Genomic DNA, 27,973 nt, shown 5'->3' on the forward strand with positions numbered 1-27,973 from the left:
TCTCATCACTATAGCAGAGAGTGATTTGCCAGGTGCATTCATGGAGCTTTCGAGCCTTTCATGCAGCAAATGGCCCAGATTGCTTTTGTTTGCCCTCTGAACTGCAGGAAATACACCACTTTACAACGGCCAGAACGCATTCTTGGGCTGTTCTAATAGAAAACTCTCGTGTTAGTTGATTGAATAATCACAGACCGTGTACAAATTGTAGTGAAACGACTCCTTGTTCCTGCTTTTCCCCTGAGCCTCCGGCACTGTCATATCCATGACAGCATTATGTCAGGCCCTGCACAAGTGCAGCATAGCTGGGACTGCTGCCGCTGAGCTAATTACTCTTAGGTTTCAGCTTGGCTGATTAACTTTTATGCAGCCCTGTAATATCACAGGTATTTTGTTTTCAGCTCTGGAAGTATCAGGGACAGTGTTAATCTGGGGGAAAACCCTCTGCAAATCACGCAGGTCTGCCGTGCAATGAGACAGATGTCATTTCGCTGTCTATATAAATGAAATTACTTTTGCAATAGTGTGTAATGGAATCTCCACTGTTCAGGTGCTTGTCTGCAACTTTTTCACCAGACTGAACGTGACAAATGTTTAATACAGCTGTTTATTAAGCTGTTCACTATCTGAAGAGTTTAGATGGGGTGTTCCATTAATCTTTGTTTATATCACTCTCAAAAAATTATTTGACTGAAATTCTTCATCTTCGCTCTTTCCTTAAAATCTGCACATTAGAATCTGATCACAATGTACAAATTGAGTGGAAGAATAGGAGAGATTTTCACACATGCCCATCTGAAGAGGCTTTAAAGGCTGAAGTGGTAGAGGCAGCAAGTGAGCAATGATCTGTGGAGCAAGGAACCTTTTTCTCTCACACATAGACTTGTGATAGTGGGAGCTGATATTTCCTGGCTAAGAGATATTTTCAGCAAATTTTTGGTTTTCCTATGACAACGTTGCTGTTGGATGTCCTGCTTAGATGCCATGGTCTCAGGCCCTTGGATCTCTTCAGAAGATGGATCAATCCCTTCAGTGAAACCAGAGCTGGTAAAAACAACTCTTGCCCCAAGAGAATCCCAGTTTTGGCATAACTGCCAGTAAGTGTTACACCTGTGCTGAGTTTTGTTTAAATAACAGCAATCAAGGCAAACAAAATGCCTTTGTTGTATTTACCTACATTTCCAGAGTCGGCAGAAGAGAAGAAAACAAGGAGCCATTCAGATTGAGGAGAAACACAACCCTCTCCCGCTTCTTCAGTGGAGGAAAAGGCATATAAGGGAAATCACAGAATCCCAGAATGGTTTGGGTTGAAGGGACCTTAAAGCTTGTCCCATTCCATTGGACACTTCCAGGGATGGGGCAGCCACAGCTGCTCTGGGCAGCCTGTGCCAGGGCCTCACCACCCTCCCAGGGAACAATGTGATAGGACAAGGCTTAAGAATGGCTTAAGGCCGTTCCCTGTTGTGAAAAGTCCCTCTCTAAACTGATCTGAAATCCAGCTCAAGACTTAGCAATACAGATTTAAACATGCACAAATCCGCCTTCTCCTCTGCAGTGACTGACTCTTTGCTGTGTAATGGCTTCCCACCTGGTGCAGGTGTGTTTAGGATGCCGTATCCCACCCAACATCGGCTGCCTGTTGGGGAAGGTGCAGGTCCCACTCCTGTCCTGCCTGCCACCTCCGGGCACGGGTTACAAACCACAGGCTTAGCAAAGTCAGATGGATGTGTTCAGGTAACACAAGTCCACTTTACACCTGTCAGCCTCTGCTCTGGGTTATCTGTCAGTGGTAAAACCACCTGGATGTCCTGCCATCCTGTTCTAGAGAGAACAACGCAGGCCAAGGTGTACTGCTGCTGAGAATCTCACCTCCCACCTCCCAGTGCCCACCCAGGTTTTGGTTATACCTATCCCTCAAATATAACCCTCTCCATGCCCTGCCTTCCTCTGCTGCTGCTGCTGTGTTTGGGAAGAATAGGATCTACCTGAAGGGACTCTGCACTGCAGATCACCCAAGGAGCATCACTTGCCGGGATCTGAGCTCTCCGTAGGCAGCTGATTATTCATGTTTTGTTTGCTGGTTCAATTTATTTTTAGTTGATAGAAACAGCTGTGAGGGGGAGAAGAAATGAGGAACAGAAGCTGACAGCATGATTAACTTTTTAACTCAAATTGCTTCTCAATTAAAAGAAGCTAAATATTCCCTGTGCTCCTGGTGCCACTTTTCCATGTTGGCAGCTGCTGTGCTCCTAGGAGTATAAGACAGTTTTGCAGATGGAGGCGGAGGTGGGGCTACACGGGAGAAAGGCTGTTCACAGCTGCTTCTCTCTCTGGGGTCACCTCACGGGACTGGGGGACAATGCACGAGGTGCCAGATCCAGCGTGGCCAGCGCTGTGGGGTGGGCTCAGAGAAGCCTCAGGCTACCCAAGCTCAGCCTCCCCAGCTATAAAATGAGATCTCTAGCGAGATTTCAAAGCTATTCCAACCCCTTGCAGGGTGGAGGGGTGGGGTGCAAAGAAGCATCCAGAAGTTCATGTTCTAACAATGAAAAGCGCTTGTAAAATCCCCAAACAAATCTCATACACGCTACCAGGAAGAAACCTCAGCTCTTCTGGGATTGATAATGTTTATTCAAGGTACAATGCTGGGAAAGTTTCCAGCCACCACTAACTGGGGTGCAGTCATTTAATGTCCTACAAAACAAGAGCTCTTCTTACTGCTTTTAAGTCTTGTGAGACTTAAGACTCACAAAAGTCTTCACCTGGGCAAACTCGATATCTGTTTCTCCCTAATTTTCTTTGTTTGCTTGACAGCCTTTTCAATACACCTCCTTATCCCACTCTGCCCTTTGCCTTGTGAGGATCAGGGCTTTCCTCTGAATCCTGTACTCAGGTTTGAACTTTGATTCCCAGTTGTCTGCATAATTCCCCCTCTCCCCCACACAAGCCCAGGAAGGGGCAGGAACAGGGGTATGCTGGGGAGGGATGGCACAAGGTTGCAACTCAGGACATCAGAAACAGACTCTGTCCAAGCAGCCCCTGGCTCCTTCCCTGAGCAGGAATCACAGAATGGTTCAGGCTGGAAAAGACCACAGTGGATAAAATAGTCCCATCTCCCTGCTAAAGCAGGGTCACATAACACAGGATTGTGTCCAGGTGGGTTTTGAGTATCTCCACTGAGGGAGAGTCCATCCCACCTCGGGGCAGCCTTAGTCACATGTACAGGAAAATTCTTCCTCATGTGCAGATGGAATATCCTGTATTTTAATTTTTGCCCATTGCCTCTTGTGCTGGTCTTACACTCTGACCTCTCCCTGCAGACACTGACAGATATGGAGCAGGGCCACTCTCAGCTGTGTCCTCTTGAGGCTGAATAGCCCCAGCTCCCTCAGCCTTTCGTCATCAGGGAGATGCTCCAGTCCCTTCATCACCTTCCCTCTGTGGACCTGCTCCAGCTTGTCCAGAGGAAGCAATGGAGATGTTGCAAGAACTGTTAACCCTCTTGTTCTGGAGCCAGGCTGGGAGAGCTGGGGGTGTTCACCCTGGAGGATGCTCCAGGGAGACCTTGGAGCCCCTTTCAGTACTTAAAGGACCTTCAAGAGAACTGGAGAGGGGCTTGGGGCATGGGCCTTGAGAGACAGGACAAGAGGAGGTGGCTTCACACTAATATGGTTAGCTTATTAGGAAGCTGTGGCTGATTAGGAAGAAATTCTTGACTGTCAGGGAACTGAGCCCTGGCACAGGTTGCTCAGAGAAGCTGTGGCCACCCCATCTCTGGAAGTGTTCAAGGCCAGGTTTGTCAGGGGTTGGAACAACCTGGGATAGCAGAAGGTGTCCCTGCCCACGGCAGGGAGTGGAACCGGATGCTCCTTCAGGTCCCTTTCATTCCATGATTCTATACCCACTCCAGGAGCTTCAGGGCCCTCCTGTCCCTAGGAGCCCAGAACTGGACACAGTATTCCAGATGTGCCTCACTAGATGAACAGACAAGCAGGATCTCCTCCCTGACCTGCTGGCAATGCCCTTCCCACCCCAGGATCCCCCACCTTGGCCCCTGCACACAGGGCTGGTCAAGGACCATTGTGACCCCCCAGGGCTTTCTCTGCAGAGCCCCTGTCCAGCACGTCACCCCCATCCCAGGCTGGGACACACCACAACCTCCCTGATGTTTTAGCTCCAGCACAGATACACTTAGGCGCTAGATATTCAAGGTGGAAATCATCAGGCAGCAACCAATAAGCCCCCATGGCTCCCCGCAACAGCTCCCTTAGCAAGGGAGCCTCGGCTGAGCATAGATAACTATGAGCGACACAGCACCGGCAGGCAGGGCTACTGCTGGCTGGGGCCGAGAGAGGAGAAGGGACTCCCGGCTCCCGGGGGAGCCGGGGCCGCCGCTGTGCCCCAAACTCGCCGCCGGCCCCGGGTAACGAGACCACGGGAACATGGAAGTCGGCCCCTGAGGGGAAGCACCGCGCCGCCACTCCAGCGTACCGCCCCGCACGGCAGGGGGCGCACTGCCGCCCACGCATGCGTCGCTGCGCTGGAGGTTCGAACCGCCAACTGCCCCGATTCGAATTCGCATCCTCGCCGACCAATCACAGCGCGCGAGGCGGGTACGGCCCCGCCCATTCGGCCTCCCGGCCAATGACAGAGCCTGCTGTGTTTCAAACAAGTGCGCGCGGGCGGTGGGCGGGGCGGCGGCGCGGCGGGCGGGCCGGGGGGCGGGGCTCCGGCCGCTCCCGGCGCCCACTGGGCGCGCCCGCGCCGCGAGCGGGGCGTGTCAGCCCGCCGGTCCCCGCCCGCCCCCGGCGCTCCGGTCCCTCCTCCGCCCGTGCCGCTCTTTTGGAGCCGGGCTGGGTGTTATATCCGTCCGCTCCGTCCCCGCGGACGCGCCGCGATGAAGGCGGGCGGTGAGTGCGGATCTACCTGTGGGCGCTGCCGTTTCTCGGGTCCTCCCGTGCTGAGGGGCGGCTCCAGAGCGGGCTCTGCCTGTTGGGCGCCCTCTGAGGAGATCTGGGGTTGGCGGGTAATGGGATCCAGCGAGCCCGGGCTGAGGGACCGCTGGGACCGGCAGCGGGTGGGGGCCGGCCCACGGCTGCGCGCCCAAATTCAAACGCGATGGGGGCTCGGGTCCGGGCAGTGCGCCCCGCCGGGGCCGTGCCTCGGCCCTCCTGTGACCGCGGGAGCCGTGCCGGCGGCTGGAGGCTGCTCCTGAGCGCTGCTGGCCTCAGAGCCAAGGGGTCAAAATGTGCATTGCGCGTGGGATCACATCTCGGGCGTCGGTGAGATTGCAGGGTGCACAGGAATGTGCAGGAAACCCCGTTCAAAAGTAAGAGAAAGTATTTTTTACTGTTAGGGTGGCTAAGCGATGGTGCTTGACTGCCCAGAGTGATTGTGGGATCCACATCCTTGGAGCTGTTCAAATCCACCTAGATGTGGTCCTGCCCCACTTGGCGGGACGCTTGAACTGGGTGACCCCCGGAGTTCTCTTCCAGCGTAAACCACTCTGATTTAATGAAGCAATACATTGGAAATGAACCCGTCCTGCTTCCTGTGTGCAGAAGTGGAGTTTTCACTGAGTTGCTCTTGTTACCCCCTGGCCCCCATTTGGATGCTCATATAGGCTGAACTGGCGTCCCAGTTTGGGTGTCCATTTCATTTTCATGGCAATAATACTGCTGAGGATAATACCTTTTGTATATATATATATATATAAAATATTGCATTGTAATAATACTCCAGAAGATATAGGCAATGGATCTTCCATTAGCACCCCTGGCAGCAACTGTTTGGAAAGATAGGCTTGAGTAGGTTTGGTGGTTTTCCTAATAGTTCTGGTTGTGTTCCAGGGACTGCTATCAGTTGAGAAGGAAAAGTTGGGGCATGGGGGAGGTAAATGAAGTGATAGTAGTGACAGCTAAACTATTTGTTACTACTGAACAGGGACAGCTGAACAGTTTGTTGCTACTAAACATGGTCACAGAGTTCCAGAATGGTTTGGGCTGAAGGGACCTTAAATTTCGTCCCATTCCATGCACAGGAACACCTTCCACTATCCCAGGTGCCTCCAAGCTCTCTCCAGCCTGGCTTTGGACACTTCCAGGGATGGGGCAGCCACAGCTGCTCTGGGCAGCCTGTGCCAGGGCCTCACCACCCTGCCAGGGAACAATGTGATAGGACAAGGCTTAAGAATGGCTTAAGGCTGTTCCCTGTTGTGAAAAGTCCCTCTCTAAACTGATCTGAAATCCAGCTCAAGACTTAGCAATACAGATTTAAACATGCACAAATCCGCCTTCTCCTCTGCAGTGACTGACTCTTTGCTGTGTAATGGCTTCCCACCTGGTGCAGGTGTGTTTAGGATGCTGTATCCCACCCAACATCGGCTGCCTGTTGGGGAAGGTGCAGGTCCCACTCCTGTCCTGCCTGCCACCTCCGGGCACGGGTTACAAACCACAGGCTTAGCAAAGTGGGGTTTGCTAAACATGAGCACAGGAGTCAGGGCTCAGAGGGGCTCTTGGTGAAGAGCACTTGAGCTTGAGCCACCCCTTCCAAGTGTCTTGGCTTCGTTAACCAATTTGAACAAGCCCTTTCTGCTCTGTGGCTTACTCCTGTGGCATTATGAGACATGAGCTGTATTTCCCTGGGTAATGTGTTAGCAGTGTCCTGTGCTGCAGGAGGAAGAGGTGCTCAGTTGAACACTTGTGTAATACTATGTAGTATCTTTTTTCCTTGTGCTGTTCTATCACTAACTGAGTTGTCCTGTATTTTTCTTTTCCAGTGGTTCACTGTAGATGTTCCAGATGTTTTTCTTTCCCTTCAAAGCGAAGGATAATAAAACGGCCTCGTGTCCTGACGTTCTTGAACCTCCCCGAGGATGTTCTGTTTCACATCCTGAAGGGCCTCCCTGCTGCAGACATCCTCTCAGTCAGAGCTGTAAGTGCTGCAGCTTCCCCTCTGCCAGGCACCAGTGCTCAGCTCTGCCTTCAGGAGCCTGGACTGCACACAGAAGAGGCTTCTCATGTCACAGAGCCTGAAGTGCCAACGAGTGCCTGCGGGGTTAAGGTTTTTGCTATCCCAGGGACAGTTTTGTTTCTCACTGCTCACGTTAAGAGTAGCAGCAGTATTTGGCTGCTTTTTGTACCTTTTCTGTGGCAATTGTCATGATAGATTACTGTGGCTGAACAAATTGGTTTGCCAATTCTTGCCGTACTGGTTATCAGGCAGGCAACAAGTTAAACATACCTTGTGATTAATTAGTTACTTCTCTAAAATAAGATTGCAAAGACCTGTTTTTCTGTTGGTCTTTTTATTTTGGTAATCATTATTTTGTGTTCCCTCCATGCAGGTGCACTCACATCTTAAATACCTTGTGGATAATCATTCCAGTGTTTGGGCACATGCAAGTTTCCAAGACCTGTGGCCATCTCCAAACCATCTGAGGATGTTTGAAAGGTAAGTTTTAAACATCAAATTTGTCTGGCCTTTTAGAAGAGGATGCTTGAAGGAAGATTAACTGTTCTAATCAGTCCTCAGTGTAATTGGGGTATCTGAGTCATACAAAGAGGGAAAATACTTGCTTTGAAATGAAAAAATTATTAATTTCAGGTCTAAGCTGCAGCTGGTCACTGCTGTCTCTTTAACCAGAGCAGGGCCTATTGCATATACCAGAGTTATTTCTCTTCACAGGCGTTAATATTCCAGATTGGAACGTAACACATTCCCTAAAACCTCTCTCTGGTGCTCCCACGTGAATGAACAAGTGAGGTCAGGGGCTCCAGAAAACAATCCTGTTCCTAAGTCTGAGTTGGCTTGGTCACTTCTTGTGCAAACCAGTGTGTTGAAAAACAGGTGAATTTCAGTAACAAAGTTTGAAAGGGTAATAATAAATCTGCTTTAAAAAGATGGGGGACATCTTTCTATCCGTCTGATTTGAAGGGGATCCACTGATGTCAGAGATTTCTTTAACAGGTTTAAATGCCATGGCAATAGTTTTGCTTCTGACTGTCGCTTCTTTTGAGGGAAACCACTATGTGTGCATCATTTGGGGAGGGAGGAGCACAAGGGCTTGGTGTTTTTATGTATGTCCACGAGGGCACAAGGTCCAAACTGTGGATTCTGGTGCTAGGAGGGATTTAAACCTATAGTGCCTTCTCTGTTTGCCTTCAGGGCTGCTGAAAGTGGTAACTTCGAAGCTGCTGTGAAGCTGAGCTTGGCGTACCTGTACAACGAAGGCTGTGAGTGTGGGAGCTTGCTCTGGGGCTTTGGTGAACGTGGCGTAGCACAAGGAAGTTGTACATTGCTCTGCTTAGGCACTGGCCACGAAGCTGCCAGGTGTTCAGTGATGGGGCAGGATAGAGCCTGGGAATTCAGGGTTAGGAGTTATCCTCTGTAAACTTGTGATCAAACTCCACTACTTTGGTAGGGGGATAAAACAAGGGCCTGGCGAGTGACAGGAGGAGTCTCCTCACACAGGGGCCTGGCAAGGCAGTTGGTGTTTGGAGAACGAACCCCCCATCTTAGGTTATGTGTTCCTAAAGCCTGACTGTAGTAAGATTTTTTTCTCCTTTAGCAATCTCCATGATTTCTAAGGCTCTAGATAACAGAGACAGTTCAACCTTTTCCTGATGGTTTCCTCTTGTCTGTCTTGGTCTGACTGAATGCCACGCAGACATTGTGAACAAACTCTTCTTGATTCCTGGCTTTCTCTCTGGTTCAGTGTCCATCACGGGTCACGGACGTGCAGAAGTGAACGGAATAAAGGCATCTCACTACTTCAGCTTGGCAGAGCACCTGAATGTGTGTGCAGTCCCCTTTATCTGGCTGTTCATCCGTCCTCCCTGGTCCTTCTCTGGAAGCTGCTGTAAAGCTGTGGTCTATGAGAGTCTCAAGGCAGAGTGTCAGCTTGACAAGGTCAGCTTTCTTTCTGTCCTTGGCTTTACCCTACGTCAGTAACTGCATCTCATTATCTTGGAAAAAATACTTTTGTTTCCCCAAGGAGCCTCCTGTGCTCTTGTTGCTTCAATGCCTGTGGCTCAGTCATTTTATTGAATTTGTTGCCAAACTGCACGTGATAGATCATGAGTGCTGGAGGCATGTACTGTCTCTTCAGAGGTTCAGTGTCATCTCAGGGATAGCCAAACATAGAGAAAAGGAATGACTGAAAGATAAACCAAAACTGTAGGTGACATTACTAGCAAGAATTGCTGTGGTTTAACAATGCTTTATTTTGATGCTTTCTTCAGGTTCAGAAAGGATCTATTCTCCACAGCTTGGCTAAGGTTTTGAATTTCTTTGAGGTGAGCACCATTTCTGATGTGATAGGTTTGGAATTGAGGTTTTTTTTCTGGTGATGGTAATGCTGTTTACCTTGATTAAAAAAATAAATCAGCCAGATGTTCTTTTACTCCTCAAGTGGCCCAGGAGTTTCTGTTCTCATGAGTTTAATTTACTGGTTGTTTAAAGGAACATTATTAACTTACTTTATTGAATTGTACAAACAGGGAAATTAATTTTGGCTTAATCATGGGCTTGCAGTATGTTCAGGTCTCAAAGGAAGCTTGCCATTTGTAATGCCTAGCAAAGCAAAAAATAAAATAAAAAGCCTTCAGTGGCAAGCAAGCCAAAAAGCATTTGTCTGGCTTGAGTGAGGAAAAGCACTAACTGAGCCTGCATCTGCAAATGGCAGCACTGAGTGGATGTGGGAGCGTTCCTCAGAGGATGAAGGGCATTCCCAAGGGATGGCTTCTGCTCTGTAGCTTTAGTATAGTGTTCTGTAGCTTCTGAAATGTTGAGGCATCCACTTGTCAGGACAGAAAGAATACCAATATATGCCTTTGTTTTTAGGATGAAGGAAAAAAGAAAGAATCCCTTGAAATGCTTGAAGAATCATCAAAACAGGGCTGTTTAATCAGCTCCTACCTCCTTTGGGAAAACAACAGAAAAGCTGCTGTAAGTAGTCACTTTTTGTCTCCAAACAACTTTTACACTAACTTCTGGATCTCTGTTGTATGCAAGGAATGTTGTCAAAAAGGAATTGCTTTTCCTCAGAGCTTACCTTCATAAACAAGGAGGGTGCTAAGAACTCTCTGAAATGAGCTCCCGTGTCTGCCTGGGTCTTTGCAGTGAGGCTACGAGCAGTTGTAGCCAAGGTGCCACAGATGTTGCTTTACTCCAACTCTGCTGAAGGCCTGGGCACTGCTGGCCAGTGATCCCAGGGCTCTGGGGAACAGGAGGGGGAGGCTCCTGCCTTGTTAATAAATCTGCCAAAGCTGTCCCCTTGGAATGCTGAGGGACTGCTCTCATTTCCTATGAGACCTTGGGCAAGAACTGAAAAAAGGTTCTTAAAAACAGTGGTGTCAAGATGAGAAACGGATTTGTTGCTGAAATAATAGATGTACCTCCAGGCAGTGTTTTTTTCTCTGGATATTGGTGCTACATTTCTTCTGTTATGTTAAAGACCATGGGGTTTTACATCTGTTTGTGTTCTTCTCTGTAGATGTCGGATCCTGGCAGATACCTCCAAAGTCTCAGGAAGCTACGAGACTATGCAGCCAAGGGCTGCTGGGAAGCACAGGTAAGACTGAGTTTTCCCAGAAAAACAGTCTTTTTTTGGTCCTTCCTGTGCTGCCATTATAGGTTTAGATTTCTCTTTTTAGAAGCAGGACCAGCATTGCTGAGTAATGTCTTTACATGCACATTTGCATCTACTCTGCAGATTCTCTTCTTTGGGAAATTACTGCACACCTGTGGCAAAATGGAGTAAAGATGCATCTTTTGATGTACTTAAAAGACTGCCCCCAAATAATCTGTGTGCTCAACATTTAAACCAAACTAAGAACTGCTGGTTCAAGTAGTTTGCCACGTTCACTGTTTTCAGCAAGAAAAACAGAGGACCATCCTCTACTGCCTTAGTTTGCATTTGGTAAAATAAGCATACTTTCTTTTGTGTTCTCTCTACTACAGATAGCTTTAGCCAAAGCCTGTGGGAATGGAAACCAACTAGGATTAGAAGCAAAATCTTCCAGGGAAATGGTTTCTCAAATCTTTCAAGCTTCTCTTCCTATCAGCAAGCAAAGCATCTTCACTGTGCAGAAAGGAATGAATGAAATAATGAGGTAGGAACTTGGATCCAGGAGTGAGGTCCCACAGCAGAAACCATTCCCTATTTCCCTCTACATCTCTACAATCCCTCTACAATTTCTCTGGGCAACCTGTGCTGGGGCTTACAGCCCTCACAGGGGAGAATTTCTTCCCAGTATCACATCTAGCCCTGCCATCTGTCAGTGTGAAGCCATTCTCCCTTGTCCTGTCACTTCAGGTCTTGCCCAAAGTCCCTGTTGACTCGCTTTTCCTGAATAAACACCCACAGCAGTGTCACCGGTGTTAGCCTGCCCCTTAATCCTTACTCCTAAGTTCCTTATCCTTCCCTAGGCAGACCTCAATACATTGCAGTTGCTCTTTCACATTAGTGCAGCTCCACCACTTCCCCTTGCTGGTGTTGCTTTCCTAAAAAAGCACATTACCATCCATGGCAGCATTCCAGCAGCCACATGGGTGTCCCACCATGGCTCTGTAACCTCACACACATCTCCATCTCCTCCTGTTTATTCCCCACACTCTGTGTGCTGGTGTGCAGGGAGGGGATGGAGCAGGCAGTTTTCCAAGGGGATCCACTGCAGCCACAACTCCACTTGAGGGAGTTGGCTCTTCTCTTGGGAGGCATCTCAGGAGCACTTGTCACTGCTCTGCTTGGCCTGGCTCATTTCCCAACTGGATAGCATGGTGTGGGACACCACTTCCCAAGCTCTCCCTTAAATCTGTCTTCCTTTTCTAGGTATATCCTGGTGGATTGGCTGGTGGAAGTGGCTACCATGAAGGACTTTTCTAGCCTGTGCCTTCACATGACAGTGGGATGTGTGGACCGTTACTTGAAGCTGAGGCCTGTACCTCGTGCTCGGCTCCAGCTTTTGGGAATAGCCTGCATGGTCATTTGCACACGGTGAGGGTTCTGGCTGGTGAGCAGAGGTGGTCATTGTGATCATCCAAATTCTTTCCTGCAACTCAGACTTCTTCCCCAATCCCATCCCTTGCTTGTAATACTGGAAAGACTCTTAGACTTCCCCCTATTTTGACTGCATTTTAATTGAGTTTACATGCAAGCACAGACTGTGAATGAGGCAGAAAAGGTAGTTCCTTGCAGGTTTTTTTCTTATTTAAACACGTGGTCATAGTTGTGAATTGCTCTAAATGCATTCCATCAGCAACTGGAGTCTTTGACACCATATTGGCATGAGAAAGCTGGAAAGGAGTAACAGCAACAGCATTCCATAGTTGAGCCTGTTTACACTCAGATGAACTGCATGGTGTGGTGGAAGATTATCATTCTGTGTTAATTTCCTTAATATCTTGCATCTTAACCTAGGAGAGGCTTCATAAATGAAGAATTAGGATCAGAGAATCACAGACTCGATTGGGTTAGAAGGGACCTTAAAAATCACGTCATTCTTCCCCTGCAATGGGCAGGGACACGTCCACTAGCCCAGGGTGCTCCAAGTCCTATCCAACCTGGCCTGGAATACTTCCAGGGATCCAGGGGCAGCCACAGCTTCTCTGGGCACTCTGTGCCAGGGCCTCCCCACCCTCACAGCCAAGATTTTTTTCTGTATTAGGAAAACATTCCAAATTAGGCATGTTCTACTAGGTGGTTCCATCTTACAGGTGAAATGAAGAGCTGCAATTCTTTCTTTGCTGGTCTGCCTGGGAAAGTACCTTGTGAAGTTGTTTAACTCTGGTCATTGTGGGTGCAGTTAACTACCCTTTCTGCTGGGGCTGACTCATTATTTAACGTTACAGTTTCATCAGCAAAGAGATGCTGACGATACGGGAAGCTGTGTGGCTGACAGACAACTCCTACAAATATGAAGAGTTGGTCAGAATGATGGGCGAGATCATTTCTGCCTTGGAAGGAAAGATAAGGGTGAGTTTGGAAGGTGGATGGAATATTTCCTCCTTTTGGGCTGCTGTTCAAGTCAGGCTGTAGCAGTTCTTATCTAACAAGTTGGGCGTTTATGTCAGTGTACTCAATCAACTGTGGAGCCTGTGCATGTCTCAGAGCATGCGGATACAGAACCCTTTACCTTCTGTAGAGATAATGTCAATGTAGTAATTAAACAAAAAAGCCCCAAACAAACAAAACCCAGCACCTGGAAACAGCTGTTCTATAAACGGTGTGCTGGTACTGTATTTCCAACCCCCATTCTCCTTTTTGCACTAGATACCCACCATTTTGGACTACAAAGACGTTCTGTCAAGCATCGTCTCGCTGGAGAGAAGAACTCTTCACCTTTACAGCTTCATCTGTGAGCTGTCCCTCCTGAACACGAGCCTCAGTGTGTATTCCCCAGCCCAGCTGGCTGCTGCTGCACTGCTGCTGGCCAAGATGCTGCATGGGCAGGGTAACCAATCTTTCCTCAATCTGAGCTGCAGCACAGAGTGCCAGTCTGCCTTCTCTTGCTAGAGAGATGTTTTGGGAGTTTTGGGTGTCAGTTTGTCTATAGGCAAAATGTCCTAGTCACTTGGCTTGGGGAGGTAGAGAAGAGGGGGACAGGTATAATAATCCAGAATGAAGAGCTGAGTTCAGCTGTATTGGGCAGCCCAGATGATTAGAGGGCTGGAACAGCTCTGCTGCGAGGAAAGGCTGGGAGAATGGGGATTGTTCAGCCTGGAGAAGAAAAGCTTTAGGGTGACCTAATTGTAGACTTCCAGTACCTGAATTGAATGGAGCTGACAGGAGACATGGGCAGAGTCTATTTACAACAGCTTAGAGACAGGACAAGGGGCATGGCTTCCCACTGGCAGAGGGCAGGGCTGGATGGGATATTGGGAAGGAATCGTTCCCTGGGAGGGTGGGCAGGCCCTGACACAGGGTGCCCAGAGCAGCTGTGGCTGCCCCTGGATCCCTGGAAGTGTCAAGGCCAGGTTGGACGGGGCTTGGAGCACCCTGGGATAGTGGAAGGTGTCCCTGACTATGGCAGGGGGTGGAATGAGATGGGTTTTGAAGTCCCTTCCAGCCCAAACCATTCCATGGTTCTCTGATTCTATTTTACCTCTTATTAGCAGTGATGAACTAGAGCATTAGCATCAGACTATGAAAGTTTTGTTTAAAAGAGACTGAAGATTTCTTTCGTTAGGTATAACATCAGTTTGGCAGATAAACCTATTCCTGAAGCCAGTTGTGAACTTGAACAAACTATGGACAGATAAAAGCTGGCAAATATCATGATCCTTATCCTATCTAAAATTAAAAAAAAAGCTTCACTACAGAACAACTATACTTTATGAATATGTAATTCAATACATTAATATATATTCTCTTCTCCAGCACACCCCTGGACCAGCCAGCTGTCTGAGTGCACTGGATTCTCTCAAGAAGACCTCTTGCCCTGCGTGTTGAGCCTCCACCAGAAGTGGTAATGGTTTTGGGACTCTTTGGTGGGGGGGCACATGAGTACTGGGATTGCAGCTCTCGCAAATGTGCTGCGCCTGTACAGTCAGCCCTTCCCAGTGAAGGAGGGGCCTTTGGTTAACTGCCTTGCTCCCCTGCCACAAGGCACCAAGGTCCAGTTCAGGGACAGCTGTTCTGTTTCTGCCAGCTGGTCTGGCACTGGGTCACAGAAAATAGGGACAGAAACGGAATTAGATGCTCACATGCTCAGAAACCACCAGGTGTCCTGATGGAGCTGCTGAAACACCAACTCCCTTAGCCACAGCACACAGGGACAGAGGGAAATTACCCGACTTGGCAGGTTTTCTTAATATTGTTTCATAGAATCCATTTTGAGATAGGGGTTTTAATCTTTCTTTCCAGCTTCCATGATGATGTCCCAAAGGACTATAGGCAGGTGTCCCTAATGGCAGTGAAACAGCGATTTGAAGATGAGCGCTATGAAGAGATAGGCAAAGAACAGGTGGGTGAGCTGTGGCTGCATCTGCTGCTGGCTGACACCCAGAGCAGAGCTGCTGCCCCATGGCAGGCTGTGTGAATAATTGGTGTCCTTCTGGCTATTTAGTTCTTATAAGAATCTCATGGTCTAATTCTTACAGGTGCTTTGATTTTTTTAAAATCTATTTATTTAATATTTTAGGTTATGAGTTACAGCCAGCTCTGCTCATTGTTGGGTGTGAAACAGGAGGATCCAGAGCCCAGTCCCTTGCACAGGAACGTAGTGGAAATTCAGACTTTCCTCAGCTCTCCCTCTGGAAAGAGAGCTAAAAGGTGAGTATAGCTCATGGCTGTCAGCAGCTCTGAAGATCAGCCAGAGCTTTCCTCCTCTCTGGTACCCTGAGGTTTCATTTCTAAATACAATCAATTTTCCTGTCACCATCTTGACATACCTATTAAAAGAGCTGGAAAAGACTTGGCTTTTAACATGTGATTTCTGGGGTGTTTTGCTACAGGAGGAGGGAAGACAGCATTCAGGATGACAGGGGCAGCTTTGTGACTACACCCACAGCAGAGCTGTCCTCCCAGGAAGAGAGTCTGCTGGACAACTTCCTTGACTGGAGTTTAGATTCCTGCTCTGGTTATGAAGGTGATCAGGAAAGTGAAGGCGAGCGAGAAGGAGATGGTGAGCAGTTTATGTTTATAAAAAGCAGCCAAGAAGATTAAACCTGTCTTTTCGTTTTTGCTTAAAACTGTTTCTCAGGCACCAGCTGCCTGAACTTTCACCTGAAGACCAGTTGGAAAAACTCTTCCCCTTCTCCCCTGGTTATAATTGTTAAAACTCTCTCAGAGGTATCTCTCTGTTCTTTGCACTGCTTCAGAACATGATGAGGGATTTTGTATCAGCATTTCAAAGTCAGGCTGTTTGCAGTGCACCAAATGTGATGAATGAGCCACTGTCTTAGAAACACTCATTAGCTGTTGGTTTTGGCTGACCCTGGGCCTGGCTGCTCATTTTCTAACAGCTCTTAGTATGTGTTCAAATGGTCTGAAGGAAGAAAAGATGCTGTGTGAATAGATGGTGAACTTAGTTCTGCCCTCCAGGTGTGAGCAGACAGGTCGACTCTTGCTTGGCTTTCTTCTGCTTGACTCTGTGCTGAGTGTGTGCTTGGTTCTGGACTGGGACAAACGAAGGTTTCTTTTCCCATCCTGCAGTGACCAGCCCCAGTGGGATCCTGGATGTGACAGTGCTGTACCTGGACCCTGCAGAGCACTGTGCCCAGGACTCCAGTGATGAGGACAGCCTGCCTGGAGAGTGGGATGGCTCTGGGGCACCCCACGGGAAGGGGGAGCTGCCAGGGGCCTATCTCACCCCAAGGAATCCCAACCCCGAGGGGAGCTCGGGCTACTCCTCTGTCAACACTGCCAGTCCTACATCTTCTGTTGAAGGCAGCCCTGGAGCTCCCCCCAAACCTACCTCAGCACTGCCCCATGGCAATGCCATGGAAAGGGAGCCCTGCCAGCCCCATTACCTGCACAGGAGGCAAGTAAAGAGAAAAAACATGGCAGGACACACTGAACAAAGGCTGAACTTGGGCTTCTTAAGCCTCTGATTTCTTCATGCTTTTAACATTTCTAGGATTTCTGGAAAATGTATTTCTGTTGCAGTCAGACAGGGATGATAGTGAATAATTGTAAATACCTCCAGAATACCTTCCCTTCAGCCTTGTCTGTCTTGTATACCTGGGCTATTTCCTCCCTTCACAGCTGCCTTTTTACGTATCCCCTATTGTCTGATCCTCTGCTAAGGTTCTGCTCTCTCTATGAAATTCATAGCCCAGTTTTATCATCCCTCTTAGTGATAGAAAAGAACTGTCCTGTCCCTTGCTTCCTCTGAGGCCTGGCACTATGAGTGAAATGAATTGACATTGGTTCTCAAGTTTCTGAATGTAACACTATGCTTGAATTCTTCCACTTGAAAGACCTATTTTGAGGTTGTGCTGCCTTTTTACTCTGTCCAGGTCTCCCTCAGCTCCCCTCTTCTTGTCTATGGCATTTGCTGCACTGATACTAGGTTTTTACTGAAAAAACCCCAGAGGTAAATGAAGGCTCACTGCAGGTCTGAGCTGCTCTCTCACCTACCTCTCACATGGTTTAAACTCCATTTGCCTCTTCTCTTGTTGCCATGTTTTCCTCACCTGAAAAATCCTTCAGTGCCTTAACACATAGGAATTGGAAAACCAAGGTACAAGACTTCAAAAAGATGTCACTGAAGTTAACACTGGAACTGGACTCCAGGACTGTTTAGAAGTTACTGTGGCATTGGCAACACTTCAGATACACACAGTGTAGTGAGTGTTTATTGACTGTTTTTTATAAAATTGTTTTGGTAATAGAGACTGGTTGTGGTCTTCCTTCCCCTCATTCCCTGGCCTGAGGCTTGGAGAACTGCTGGACTGAGGTCAGGGTCAGCTCTGAGCTGAGTTCTGATGGTTAACTTGTAGTGGCACTGCCTGAAGGCTATTTACACAAACCTCACAAGGAGCACAGGGCTCAAATCACCCTCACAACCCTACAGGAGCTCCAGAAAGGCCTTGAGTCTGACAAATAACCAACAGCAGCCTTGGGTACTTGTCCACAAAGTTTATTACAAAACCACGTACTGCCACTCTCGCTCAAAAGAGAAATCCCTGATTTAGTTCCCCGGCTCACGGTGGCTCCACTGCAGTTCTCCAGCTACTGCTTCCCCTGATCTGCCATGCAGGAGTGTCTTCACATTAACTTGGTACAGCAGCAGCTCAAACTTTAGCACTGGGTCACATTAACATAGGAAGAAAATGCTTATAAAAAACCTCTCTCATTCTAAAACTGGTAAAAGTGAAAATATATCACAGGAAAAGGCCTCACTGCAGAAAGCTCTGAGCTCTTCCTTCATCTGAAAAAAATAAAAGCAGAGAAGGGGAAGATTAATCAGTTTAATTCCTTCCCAGGAAGAGGAAATTATGTGAAGAGCTGGCTCTGTGTTCCTGCTGCTGGATGCAGAGCCTTGGGTGATGCAGCCCTGCACTAAAACCAGATCTGGCTCTGTATCAAGCCTCACTCTTGGAGGTGCCTCATGGCTAAAATAGTACCTGGGCTTGAGAGCCAGTACCTCAGGGCTGAGGCACTAAAACCAGAACTACAGGCTGCTTTCTGAGAGAGAAAAGCAAAAAGTACAGCCCAGAGCTTCAGATTTAAAAAAAAGAAAAAATTACCAGATGGCCTGAGTCTGCATTCTGTTATCACCGCTGCAGCCCCTTCAGCCTTTGCTTTATTAACCCTTGCTGTATTCCTTCATGGGCAAGTATTTCCAGAAAAAATTGAGGAGCCACAGGCTAAGCCTGGCTTTGTGTAGCACTGGACTGGTTTCGGTAGGTAGTGACGTACCAAGAGGAGCAGGTTGGTCTCACCTGGAGAGATGTCACAGCCCAGCCTGCTCTGTCCCCACCTGCCTGTGGCAGAACAGGGCACGCACAGCAGGTACCAGCACTCACCTCAGGGCACCACTCGGACATCCAGAGAGTCGTAAGCTGAAGCTTTCATCCTTTCCAGTGGCTTCCCAAAGAGCTGCCGCAGGGCTGCGTAGTTAGGCTTCTCCTCATACTCCAGTGCCATCACCTGCTGCAGGTAGCTCTCCAGGGCATCTGCAAAGAAAGGCACATTGGAGCAGCACAGAAACTCCAGCTGCCAAATGGCCAGTTCAGGCTCCTCGTCCTGCAGCCACTCACCCATCCCCCCAGGCAGCTGCAGAGGAAAACCAAACCAAGGTTAATACAAAGCTCAAAAAAATCACACAACTGTACAATAAAATAGAATCACCAACTGGTTTGGGTTGGAAGGGACTTTGAAGCCCATCTCCTTCCAGACCCTGCCATGGGCAGAGACACCTTCCACTATTCCAGGTTACTCCAAGCCCTTCAACCTGGCCTTGAACACTTTTCGGGGACAGTCACAGCTTCTCTGAGAAAAAAAAATGGGATGGGGAAGTGATCTAGCCCCAGATATTTCATTTCTAAACCCACCAGTACAACTGCCCCTTCAGCAAGGTTCATGAAAGCAGATCATGGAAAGCAGCCCTTGTTCTTCCGTACAGAGAACAAGGGATTTGTTCCCAGCCTGCCAGACAGCTTGTGCAACGTTTGGTCACCATCACCATTGGAAGCCATTCTGGACCAGCACAGAGAAAGTTCTGGCTTCCGGTACAGTCAATCCTCCATGCCCGAGTCCCACTGCCACTGAGAGCAAGCCCATACCTGGAATGGACCTCTGCTTGAAGCACAGTCGGAGAAGGCATCTCACATCCCTTCTGTACCTGGAACAGTCAGCACAGAGTCCTGTCAGGTGAGAAGCAATGGAGCAGGCACCTGAGCACCTGGCCTTGACAACAGACAAAAACAATCCCCAGAAGACTGAACGCAGCTGGCCGTGTTCTGGATGAAGCAGAACTTGGGGTTCATCAAACTCCCTGGGGCCAAGCTCAGCCTTGGCTGTGGGATTTACCACATCCCAACAATGTATTGTGACCTGGGGATTTCAGTCACAAACCCCCCTTGCCACCGACTGCTGAGCATTTCCCAGAAGAATAGATGATTTCTCCTACCTTTCTTTCTGTTCCACCACAGCTTGTACTTTGGCCAGCTCATCAGACCAAGGCAAAATGCCACAGAGCCATTTCAGAAGGCAGTAGCCCAGAGATTCCAAGTCACTCCGTCGAGACGGTCCTGATGGGAAGTATGAGACATTCACATGTCACTCATGAAGGGGCAGAAGTAAAGAAATTCAAGAGCTTCATGAGGATGTGCTCTGGGATATCAATACTCCTGGGAGCCTGCTAACTCACATAGTTAAGGAATCACCTCCCAGCCTCTGGAGGAAGATTTCCTGAACACTGTGAAAGAGCAGTCACATCCCAGCCAGGAAGATGGAATTTGGCACAGGCTGCCCAGGACAGTGTGGAGTCCCCAGCCCTGGAGGGATTTAGAAGTCATGTACATGTGGCACTTGGAAACTTGGGTTAGTGGTGACTTTGGCAGTGCTGCATTTACAGCTGGACTCAATGATCTTAAAGGTCTTTTCCAACCAAAGTGATTCTATGATTAAATGCCTTTCCAGCTCTCATTGCTTCAAGGTCAGAGCAGAGCCTGCTGCAAATCTGTTTTGGGCAGGGATCCAGTCTGGCTTGAAATAAATCCCTGCTAAGCCAGCACTTAGCAGGCCCTGTTTTCTATTCCCCACGTGCCTGCAGCAGCCAAGGATCCAGATGGAGCAGGAACATCCCTGCTGCAGTCACTGAGTGACCTGGCAAGTCCCAACACAGCAGCCATCAAGAGGCAGGAGTGAACAGCCCAAAGAGGAACCCGGTTCCTGGTGCATGTGAGTGCCTGGAAAGCAGCAGTGCCAGCAACGCCAGCGGGGAGCCCCAGCTCCAGGGAGCACGACGACAGGAGCAGCCTCAGCATGTGTCACAAACCCAGACCCACCTGTGCCCTTGTGGCTGTCCAGGCTGATGAACTCCACTGTGCCCTCGTGAGGGGTCCTGCTGCCCTCGCGCCAAGCCACGTGCTTCCCCCCGGGGCAGTACCGGAATGCGAAGCCATAGCCAGCGAGGGTCACCTGCAGGGCAGCACAGAGCACCCCCCTGAGTGCAGAGCAGCCTGCAGTGCTGCCCCACAGCCCCTGCCTGAGCACTGCCCAGCCTGCTCTGCTGCCCTGCCCGAGGCAGGGACCTCGAGGCCGCTTTATCCCATGTCGCAGTCCCACCTCCAGTGCCTTTCCTGGCAGCATTGCTCGGCTCCCTACCTGTGTGAGGTCTGCTGGGTTCAAATAGATGTTCTCAGCAGTGATGTCCCCATGCACATACTCATTCTCATGAATGTACTCCAGACAGTCTAGCTGGGAATAAACAGAGAAGCATATCAGATCCACGCAGCCTGACTATCACTAGACCTTCCCCAGCTCCCTGCAGCCATGTGGAGGAGCACTAAAAACACCATGTCTCGTAGCCTTCAAGTTCAAAGGTCATGTTTTCCTCATTCTTATCCCAAATTCAAGGTGACACAGTGTACAAAAGGTGCTACTAAAGTTTACAGTAGACTTGAAAGATGCTCCTCAGAGACCCCACCCAAGCCCCTGGAGCAGCTTTAAAACACCTCTGAGAGATCCAGAAGGAAGTTAGAAGTCTTTTCTGAAAAAGTCTCTTGGGAAGGATTGTTTCTCCACATACCACACGAATTGCAATCTGAAAAGCCGCCTTCTCCTTCAGCAGGTGCAGGCCATCACTCAGGACCGACTGAAGAGATCGCCCCAAGTCAGAGAACACCAAAAACCTGCAGGAGAAAAAGCATTTGCACATGGCAGTACCCACCTGGTTTGGAGACCCTGCAACAGACACTTGTTAAGTGATCCACTGGACCCCATTTCAACTCCAAGCTGACCTGGGCAAACACCTCCTTGACTTTTGATAAGAGAAAACTTCTTACAAAGGAGAAGTGTGTGCTTGTCAAGTGTTGCAGACACACAGCCTGAGTGTCCCCTTTGTGTAAGTGTCAAGGACCAAAAGAAGGTGTCCCCTGGCCCAAAGGGGCCAGCAACACAACTTCACCAGCAACACAAGGACTGAAGGAATCGAAGTAATGAGAGGCAAAGCATTTAATAAATGATAGGAGTAGTGCATAAGGTCAGGAGCCCAGGGGACAATGACAAAAGGACTAGCAGACAGCAGGCAGAGGAGGGAAAGCCAGAAATGCTCAGACAGCCCAAGAGCTCAGTCACCTCACCTGTAGCTGTCTGCATGCAGTCCAAAGCCAACGCAGTTGGGGATGCCCAGCAGTGGCACGGAATGCCACTTCTTCCACTTCTGCACTACAAGAGAAGAGGACAGTGCAGCAGATGCTGCTGAGGAGCTTCAGGAGGAAGGAGTTAGGGATGCTCCTCCCCTGAAGGTCTTCTCTGCCCTGGACAGCTGACAGTGGCCTCTCATCCTGACTCTGTCCCCAGAATTCCAGCTGATGTGTGCATTGGCATGTCAATGCATATAGCACTGTAGAGCAAGAATGAAACAGGGAAGATTCTGGGAATACCAGAGCAAGCTGTGACATGGGATTGCTCACAGAGCTGGGGAAAACCAGGAGAGGGGAAAGAGGGGAGAGAGGGGGAAGGAAAAGCAGATTTTCACACTTCTCCCAGAAGATTTGACATAAATTCTTCCATCCCTCCTGCCTACATTCCCTGGGCAGCTTTCTTCTTGCTCAAGTTTTGGAATCAATGGAGTCAATACCAGAGAGCAGCTGACAGAAGCACCCATGGGAGAGGGACAGGAGAGTGAGCCAAGGTGAGTCAGGCTTCAGGGCTGGACAGCTCCCAGACACATCAAGACAGAGTGAGGAGCACAAGAAAGCTGTCCTCATACAGCACACAGACTGCTGGGAGAACTCGCACTGACTGAATTCCTCAGCAGTTTGGCACTAACCAAGCAGGGGATTAATTTATCCTAGCCTGGCCTTCCAAGAGATTCACATAACTGGTGAGAGAGGAATGCCAGTTATCCTTAGTCCTTGCCCTCCCAAGAAGCACCAACCTGTTCCTGCCTTCGCAGCTCGTTGGAAGAAATTCTGTTCATTGTAGATCCTCCCATCTTTGGCATCCTAAAGGGAACAGGAAGGAGCATTACTTCAGCCACACACATCCTGCTGGGAAGGGAAACTTGGGTAAGATTGCTATAAGACCTTCATTACTCCTTTTAAAGAAAGCAAAGATCAACTAGCAGAGCTGAGAGCAGAGCTCAGGTGTCTTGGTTCCCTATTTAATGCTGCCCCTAACAACCACATAAACTCTAAGCATCAGCACAGAACAGGAGAGGGGCCATCTCAGGCTGGGTCTTCCAGCAGCCCATTTACAGCTGTCTGAGAGTTAACAACAGCCAGGCAGCGCAGACCAGGCACAGCATGGAGAGAGCTCTGCTCCCACAGCTGTTACACTGAAGGGAGCCAGAGGTGACCTTAGCCACAGCAGAGATGAGGGCATTTCTACAAACACACAAGTCTCAACAGAGAGCTGTAACATTTATTCTAGCTGTCAGAAAATGAGACAAGAAAGTCGGTATTAGTAACATTTGAGGTATTGCTGTCATCGGGTGACCTCAACTGCACATAGTTCACACTTGGTATGTCTGTGTTTGCCTACACACACGATCTATTCAACGCTAACTCAGGACAGCTGCTATCGTGCCTGGGAGAAGGCAGCAGTGTTATACTCTACCTGGTTTGATACAAAACCGGTATCAAAGATAGCTGGAGGAACAGCAGGCTGCAGACAACACAGACCATGTCCCTCACTCTGCATCTTGCCTGTGAGCCCACCTGGCCCATCAAACTCCAGAGCCAAAATGCTCTCACATGTGCCATATCACACTCCATAGTGCTCAGCAGACCACCAAGCAGCCAAAAGGTGCAAAACAGAGAAGTTGGGAGTGTTACCTACAGAATTTTGCCTACAGTTGCCTACAGTTTCCCAGCTACTGGTTCTAGTTTTGTGGCATTAGCAGATTTGTCTCATCCACACTGTATTCCTTCTCCATCCTCTTACATGTCTCCTCTGACAAAAGGCAGAGGGATTAACCAAGTGCCTGCAAGAGCCACATAGCTGTCAGTCAGCACTGGCCCTCCTACAGACCAGCAACCCCCAAGAGCCACAGCAGACAAGAAAACAGTCTTTCAGCTCTGGTTTGTGAGCTACTGAAAATCAATTGACTGAATTTCTGCCACAGAACAGCTGTTACTGGAATTAACACATTTCTGGAGAACCCAAGATACTGACAAGTACCTGGAAAGGTGACTTGGAACTCCAACTCTAATTCCTATTTGATTTCAAAGTATGCTCTGGCTTTACACAGTGTCTCCATGCTGGCACTCACAGTCTCAGCACAGCACCAAATTCCAAGCTCTCCAGCTTCCCCAGACTTCAGCAGGGTGTGCGCACACCTGCTAGAGGAGGCAAGTTGATCTGACATTCCTGAATCAAGATCTCCACCTCACGCCACCAAGTTCAGTTCTGCAGGTTTCTGAGCCTGGTCAATCAAAGCAGCAGCCTTCTGTGATTATGGCTTCAGGGTTTTTTTAATACTCATATCCATTTTCTTCACACATTTAGCAGAAAAGCCAACTGAAATCCCAGCACAACACCTTCAGGAGGTTAGATCCATCTCCTAAGTTAGCAGGAGCCTTTCTGACCACTCCCTCCAAATTCCTCAGATACTCTCAGCCAAACAGGTCAGGACACAGTACTCTATGCACTATTCCTTACCCAAACAGATCAAAACTCACAAGTTTGAGGGAGTAGCTTTGCTTTTGAGGACAGGTTCCAGATGCTGACTGCGCTGTGGAAGGATGGAACAGATGTGGTTACAGGAGCATAGAAAAGAGGTTGTGCATCATCAAATGCAGCCTGTGCAACTGAATTAACTCATCCTTCTTTCCCTTGAGCTTTGCAAAGCAACCTCTCTGACAGCGCCTTCCCACATCACTACAAAATCATTCTTACCTTGCTCCAGGAGCTCAGCCCCCTGACATGCTGCAAGTGCAGTTCCACTTAAGTCACAGAAGCATCTGGGCATGGTTACAGTATGGGGGGAACTTTGAGGGGTATGTAAAGAATAGATCATTAGAAGAATCTCAAAGGCATCCCCAAATTCATTTGCTGAGCACTCCCTCCAGCTCACTCCATGGTTTGACAAATCTGTAAGAGACGCCAAGTCCCTCTGCTCTGTATGGATGTTAGAGTTGTATGTGGCTTCCATTCTCCAAAGGGATTTGCACCCATGACTTGGCCTCAGGGCAGTTCCTCTTCTCTTGCTCTTAGACCAAGTGCTATCCACAGGTAACCTGCTGCTCATCACCTAAAACCTATTTCTGTAAAAGCACCCTCCACTACTGATTTTCCTTTTTATCACATTTTTTTAAAAAACATTGATGGATGTTCAGACTTCGTTATGCAACAGCTTGAATAATGAAAAAGAAAGTAAAGCCAAATATCAGACAAAACTTGATAACGGGAAAAATTCCTCCTGGACAGTTTCCAAATTAACAAGAGAGAAGATCAAAAACTCCCCTTTGGAACTTTACAACTGGACTGAAAAGATCAGCTCTTACTAAATGGCTGAGAAGCAGCCTATGTGGTGTAGTTGCTTTTCTTTGGCCCCAAAACAGGATGAGAATTGACATTTAGTGGGTACTGACACCACTTACAGCACAGGAACTCCTATACAGTGCCAGCAAAGTTTTTGGACCTAAAATAACAGAAAGTGTGGCTCCAAGAATGGACATTTCATAATAGCAGAGCAGCCTGGCCTCGGCTTGATATTACGCTAGTGGCAGAATAGCTGACAGGCAGATGCCCAGTGAAGAACGGTTGAAGCTGTGCCAGGGGAGGTTTAGATTGGATATTAGGAAAAGCTTCTCCCCCGAAAGGTTTTGGGGCACTGCCCAGGCTCCCGAGGGAATGGGCAAGGCCCCAAGGCTGCCAGAGCTCCAGGAGTGTTTGGACAAGGCTCTTGAGGATGCACAGGGTGGGATGGTTGAGGTGTCTGTGCAGGGCCAGGAGCTGGACGCCAGGGTACTTGTGGGTCCCCTCCAACTCAGAATACTGTATGAATGACGGATCCTGCAAGCCTCTGGGTCACTGCCAGCCCGGCGGACACCGCGCTGTCACCCACGCCGCGGGCTCTGGGGGTTTCGGGATGTCCCAACAGCTGTCGCCGAACCAGAGACGGGGACCCCCGCCGCCCCTCGCCTCCCGGCCCCCCTCCGCCCGCCCCGGGCCCCGCAGCACCTTCGTAAACCAGTCCGCAGCCGCCCTGTTCCAGCAGCCGCACCAGCCTCCACTGCCGCCCTCCCAGGTCCGTCAGGACCGTGTCCGCCGGGAGCGGCGCGGCCGTGCCGGGCCGGGGCCTGCGGGGCGAGCGGGGCGAGCAGGAGCCCGGCCGCGCCGCGGGGGCCCGCGGGGAGGGGGCGGCGGGGCTGGGGGCCGGCGACGGGCTCGGGCCAAGCGCTGCGGGCTCGGGGTGCTCCTCGGGCGGCGCGGGCAGCCTCCCGCCGCAGGCCGGGCAGAAGCGGAACGAGGGCTCCACGGCGAGCCCGCACTGCGGGCAGAACCGGCTGGGCCTGCGGGACACGGACAGCGTCAGAGCCCGTCCGCCGCCCCGCTTCCGCCGCCCCGCTCCCGCCGCCCCCAGCACCTTGGGGCGCCGCCGGACACCTCCGCCCGCGGCCGCTCCGGGGTCCGCGGCCCTGCCCTGGTCCCGCGCCGCCCGCGCACCCCCCGGCCCGACATGGCCCCGCCGGAACAGCGCGGGCCCGCCCGCCGCGCCGCACCGCGCATGCGCCCGGCCGCCCGCGCCTCGGCCCGGCGGGACCGCGGAACTGCCCTGGGGATCGGAACCCTGTGGGGACACGGGGTGTCTAGGGGACACCGGGGATGTGAGGGGACACCGGGGATGTGAGGGGACACCGGGGATTCTAGGGGGACACCGGGGATGTGAGGGAACACCGGGGATGTGAGGGGACACCGGGGATTCTAGGGGGACACCGGGGATGTGAGGGGACACCGGGAATGTGAGGGGACACCGGGGATTCTAGGGGGACACCGGGGATTCTAGGGGGACACCGGGGATGTGAGGGGACACCGGGGATGTGAGGGAACACCGGGGATGTGAGGGGACACCGCGGATTCTAGGGGGACACCGGGGATGTGAGGGGACACCGGGGATGTGAGGGAACACCGGGGATGTGAGGGGACACCGCGGATTCTAGGGGGACACCGGGGATGTGAGGGGACACCGGGGATGTGAGGGGACACCGGGGATTCTGAGGGAACACCGGGGATTCTAGGGGGACACCGGGGATGTGAGGGGACACCGGGGATTCTAGGGGGACACCGGGGATTTGAGGGAGCACCGGGGCTTCTGAGGGAACACCGGGGATGTGAGGGAGCACCGGGGCTCACGACGGTCCCGCAGCAGGGACACGGGTGGTCAGGCCGCCCCGGTGGGGGCCGGCGGAGCCTCGGGAGTCCCTCAGGCTGCGCTCCCAGCGCTCCCTTCTGGGGTCGAATGTTTCCACATTACTTCATAAAAGACACCAAAAAACTACTCAGAAAGGACTCTGGGACTGCGGAACAGGCGTTCACAGATTAATGAGTGCAGGAGTTAATGTGTGGCACAGGGCGGTGTATTATACTCACCTGTGTATCCCATCCCTTGTGTACATTTGACGCCTCAATCCATAAAGGAGGTGTATGTGGACTTAAACCTTTCCCATCATGTGGGCGGAGGCCAGGGTTTGCCTGGGGAAGGTGCCTGGCCCCTGAGCCCCCACAGCAAAGGGTAGCAGAAGGAGGCGAGGTGGGGGCAGTAGGGACCTGGTTCTTGTCCCACAGAACATCTCACATGTAAAGATGTTTTCAAAGTCCATCCCAGTGAACCATGGAACACCACCGATGGGGCACGAGCGGGAGCAAAGCAGATCTGAAAAGTGACTGCCCATTGCATGAAGAGCTGAGTGGAGCAGCTGCTCCCACCAAAGCTCAGTGTGAATCAGGAGTGAGCTCCATGTGCTGATGGTGGAAGGCGGAGCAGTGGTGGAAGGCAGCATGAAATAACACCTGGGGTATGAACCCCCTGACTGAGCCCACCATGGGGCTTGCAGGGCTTGGAAGAAGCATCTCCAGATAGGGTGTCCTGCACAGACCTCGTCCTGCCACGGGCTGGTCGCCCCTTCTCAATCACTCCAAGCGCCAGGGCGTGTTGCTAACATTCACTAAGCACACAAAAGTTCCCAGCAAAGCCAGAACTCTGCCAAATGACCCTGGGAAGCTTGGCATGTGTTTGAATTGGTTTCTGCAGCCTGTTGCTGGGATTTTTTTGAAGCACCTGGACACTGTCAGGAGGGACAGGGCAGGCTGGAGGGATTCTTCCGTTCCCGTCCACCATGTCCATCAGGA

The 27,973-nt window shown here is 50.2% G+C and overlaps 2 protein-coding genes across 2 annotated transcripts; one reads left to right on the plus strand and one right to left on the minus strand.

Moving 5' to 3' along the window:
* Positions 1-4,790: 4,790 nt before the first annotated feature.
* Positions 4,791-17,582, plus strand: CCNF (cyclin F). Its single transcript, XM_040079082.2, has 17 exons — positions 4,791-4,910; positions 6,779-6,933; positions 7,346-7,452; positions 8,167-8,234; positions 8,717-8,910; positions 9,243-9,296; positions 9,844-9,948; positions 10,496-10,573; positions 10,963-11,114; positions 11,834-11,998; positions 12,853-12,976; positions 13,274-13,454; positions 14,381-14,468; positions 14,867-14,966; positions 15,144-15,274; positions 15,457-15,626; positions 16,157-17,582. The coding sequence occupies exons 1-17, from the start codon at positions 4,898-4,900 to the stop codon at positions 16,552-16,554; spliced, it is 2,283 nt and encodes a 760-aa protein (XP_039935016.1). The 5' UTR covers positions 4,791-4,897; the 3' UTR covers positions 16,555-17,582.
* On the minus strand, positions 17,570-26,305 carry VRK3 (VRK serine/threonine kinase 3). The gene is made up of 12 exons (XM_040079402.1): positions 26,211-26,305; positions 25,805-26,136; positions 24,301-24,353; positions 22,557-22,623; positions 21,757-21,841; positions 21,204-21,306; positions 20,780-20,872; positions 20,461-20,593; positions 19,581-19,701; positions 19,234-19,292; positions 18,475-18,624; positions 17,570-17,876 (listed from the first exon to the last, which is right to left on the minus strand). The coding sequence occupies exons 1-11, from the start codon at positions 26,303-26,305 to the stop codon at positions 18,476-18,478; spliced, it is 1,290 nt and encodes a 429-aa protein (XP_039935336.1). The 3' UTR covers positions 17,570-17,876; position 18,475.
* Between the last annotated feature and the right edge of the window lie 1,668 nt (positions 26,306-27,973).

This window comes from Hirundo rustica, chromosome 15 (genome assembly GCF_015227805.2).
Source record: "Hirundo rustica isolate bHirRus1 chromosome 15, bHirRus1.pri.v3, whole genome shotgun sequence".
Lineage (NCBI taxonomy): Eukaryota > Metazoa > Chordata > Aves > Passeriformes > Hirundinidae > Hirundo > Hirundo rustica.

What these genes read in the sequence shown, in the direction of transcription:
- CCNF (XM_040079082.2), top strand. An exon ending in AGGGCTGCTGGGAAGCACAG is followed by an intron (nt 10,574 to 10,962) that starts GTAAGACTGAGT and finishes TCTCTACTACAG; the next exon opens with ATAGCTTTAGCCAAAGCCTG. An exon ending in GGAATGAATGAAATAATGAG is followed by an intron (nt 11,115 to 11,833) that starts GTAGGAACTTGG and finishes TTCCTTTTCTAG; the next exon opens with GTATATCCTGGTGGATTGGC.
- VRK3 (XM_040079402.1), bottom strand. Translation starts at nt 26,305, where the DNA reads ATGTCGGGCCGGGGGGTGCGCGGGCGGCGCGGGACCAGGGCAGGGCCG. An exon ending in GTGTCCGGCGGCGCCCCAAG is followed by an intron (nt 26,137 to 26,210) that starts GTGCTGGGGGCG and finishes CGTGTCCCGCAG; the next exon opens with GCCCAGCCGGTTCTGCCCGC. An exon ending in ACCCAGCAGACCTCACACAG is followed by an intron (nt 20,594 to 20,779) that starts GTAGGGAGCCGA and finishes GCTGCCCTGCAG; the next exon opens with GTGACCCTCGCTGGCTATGG.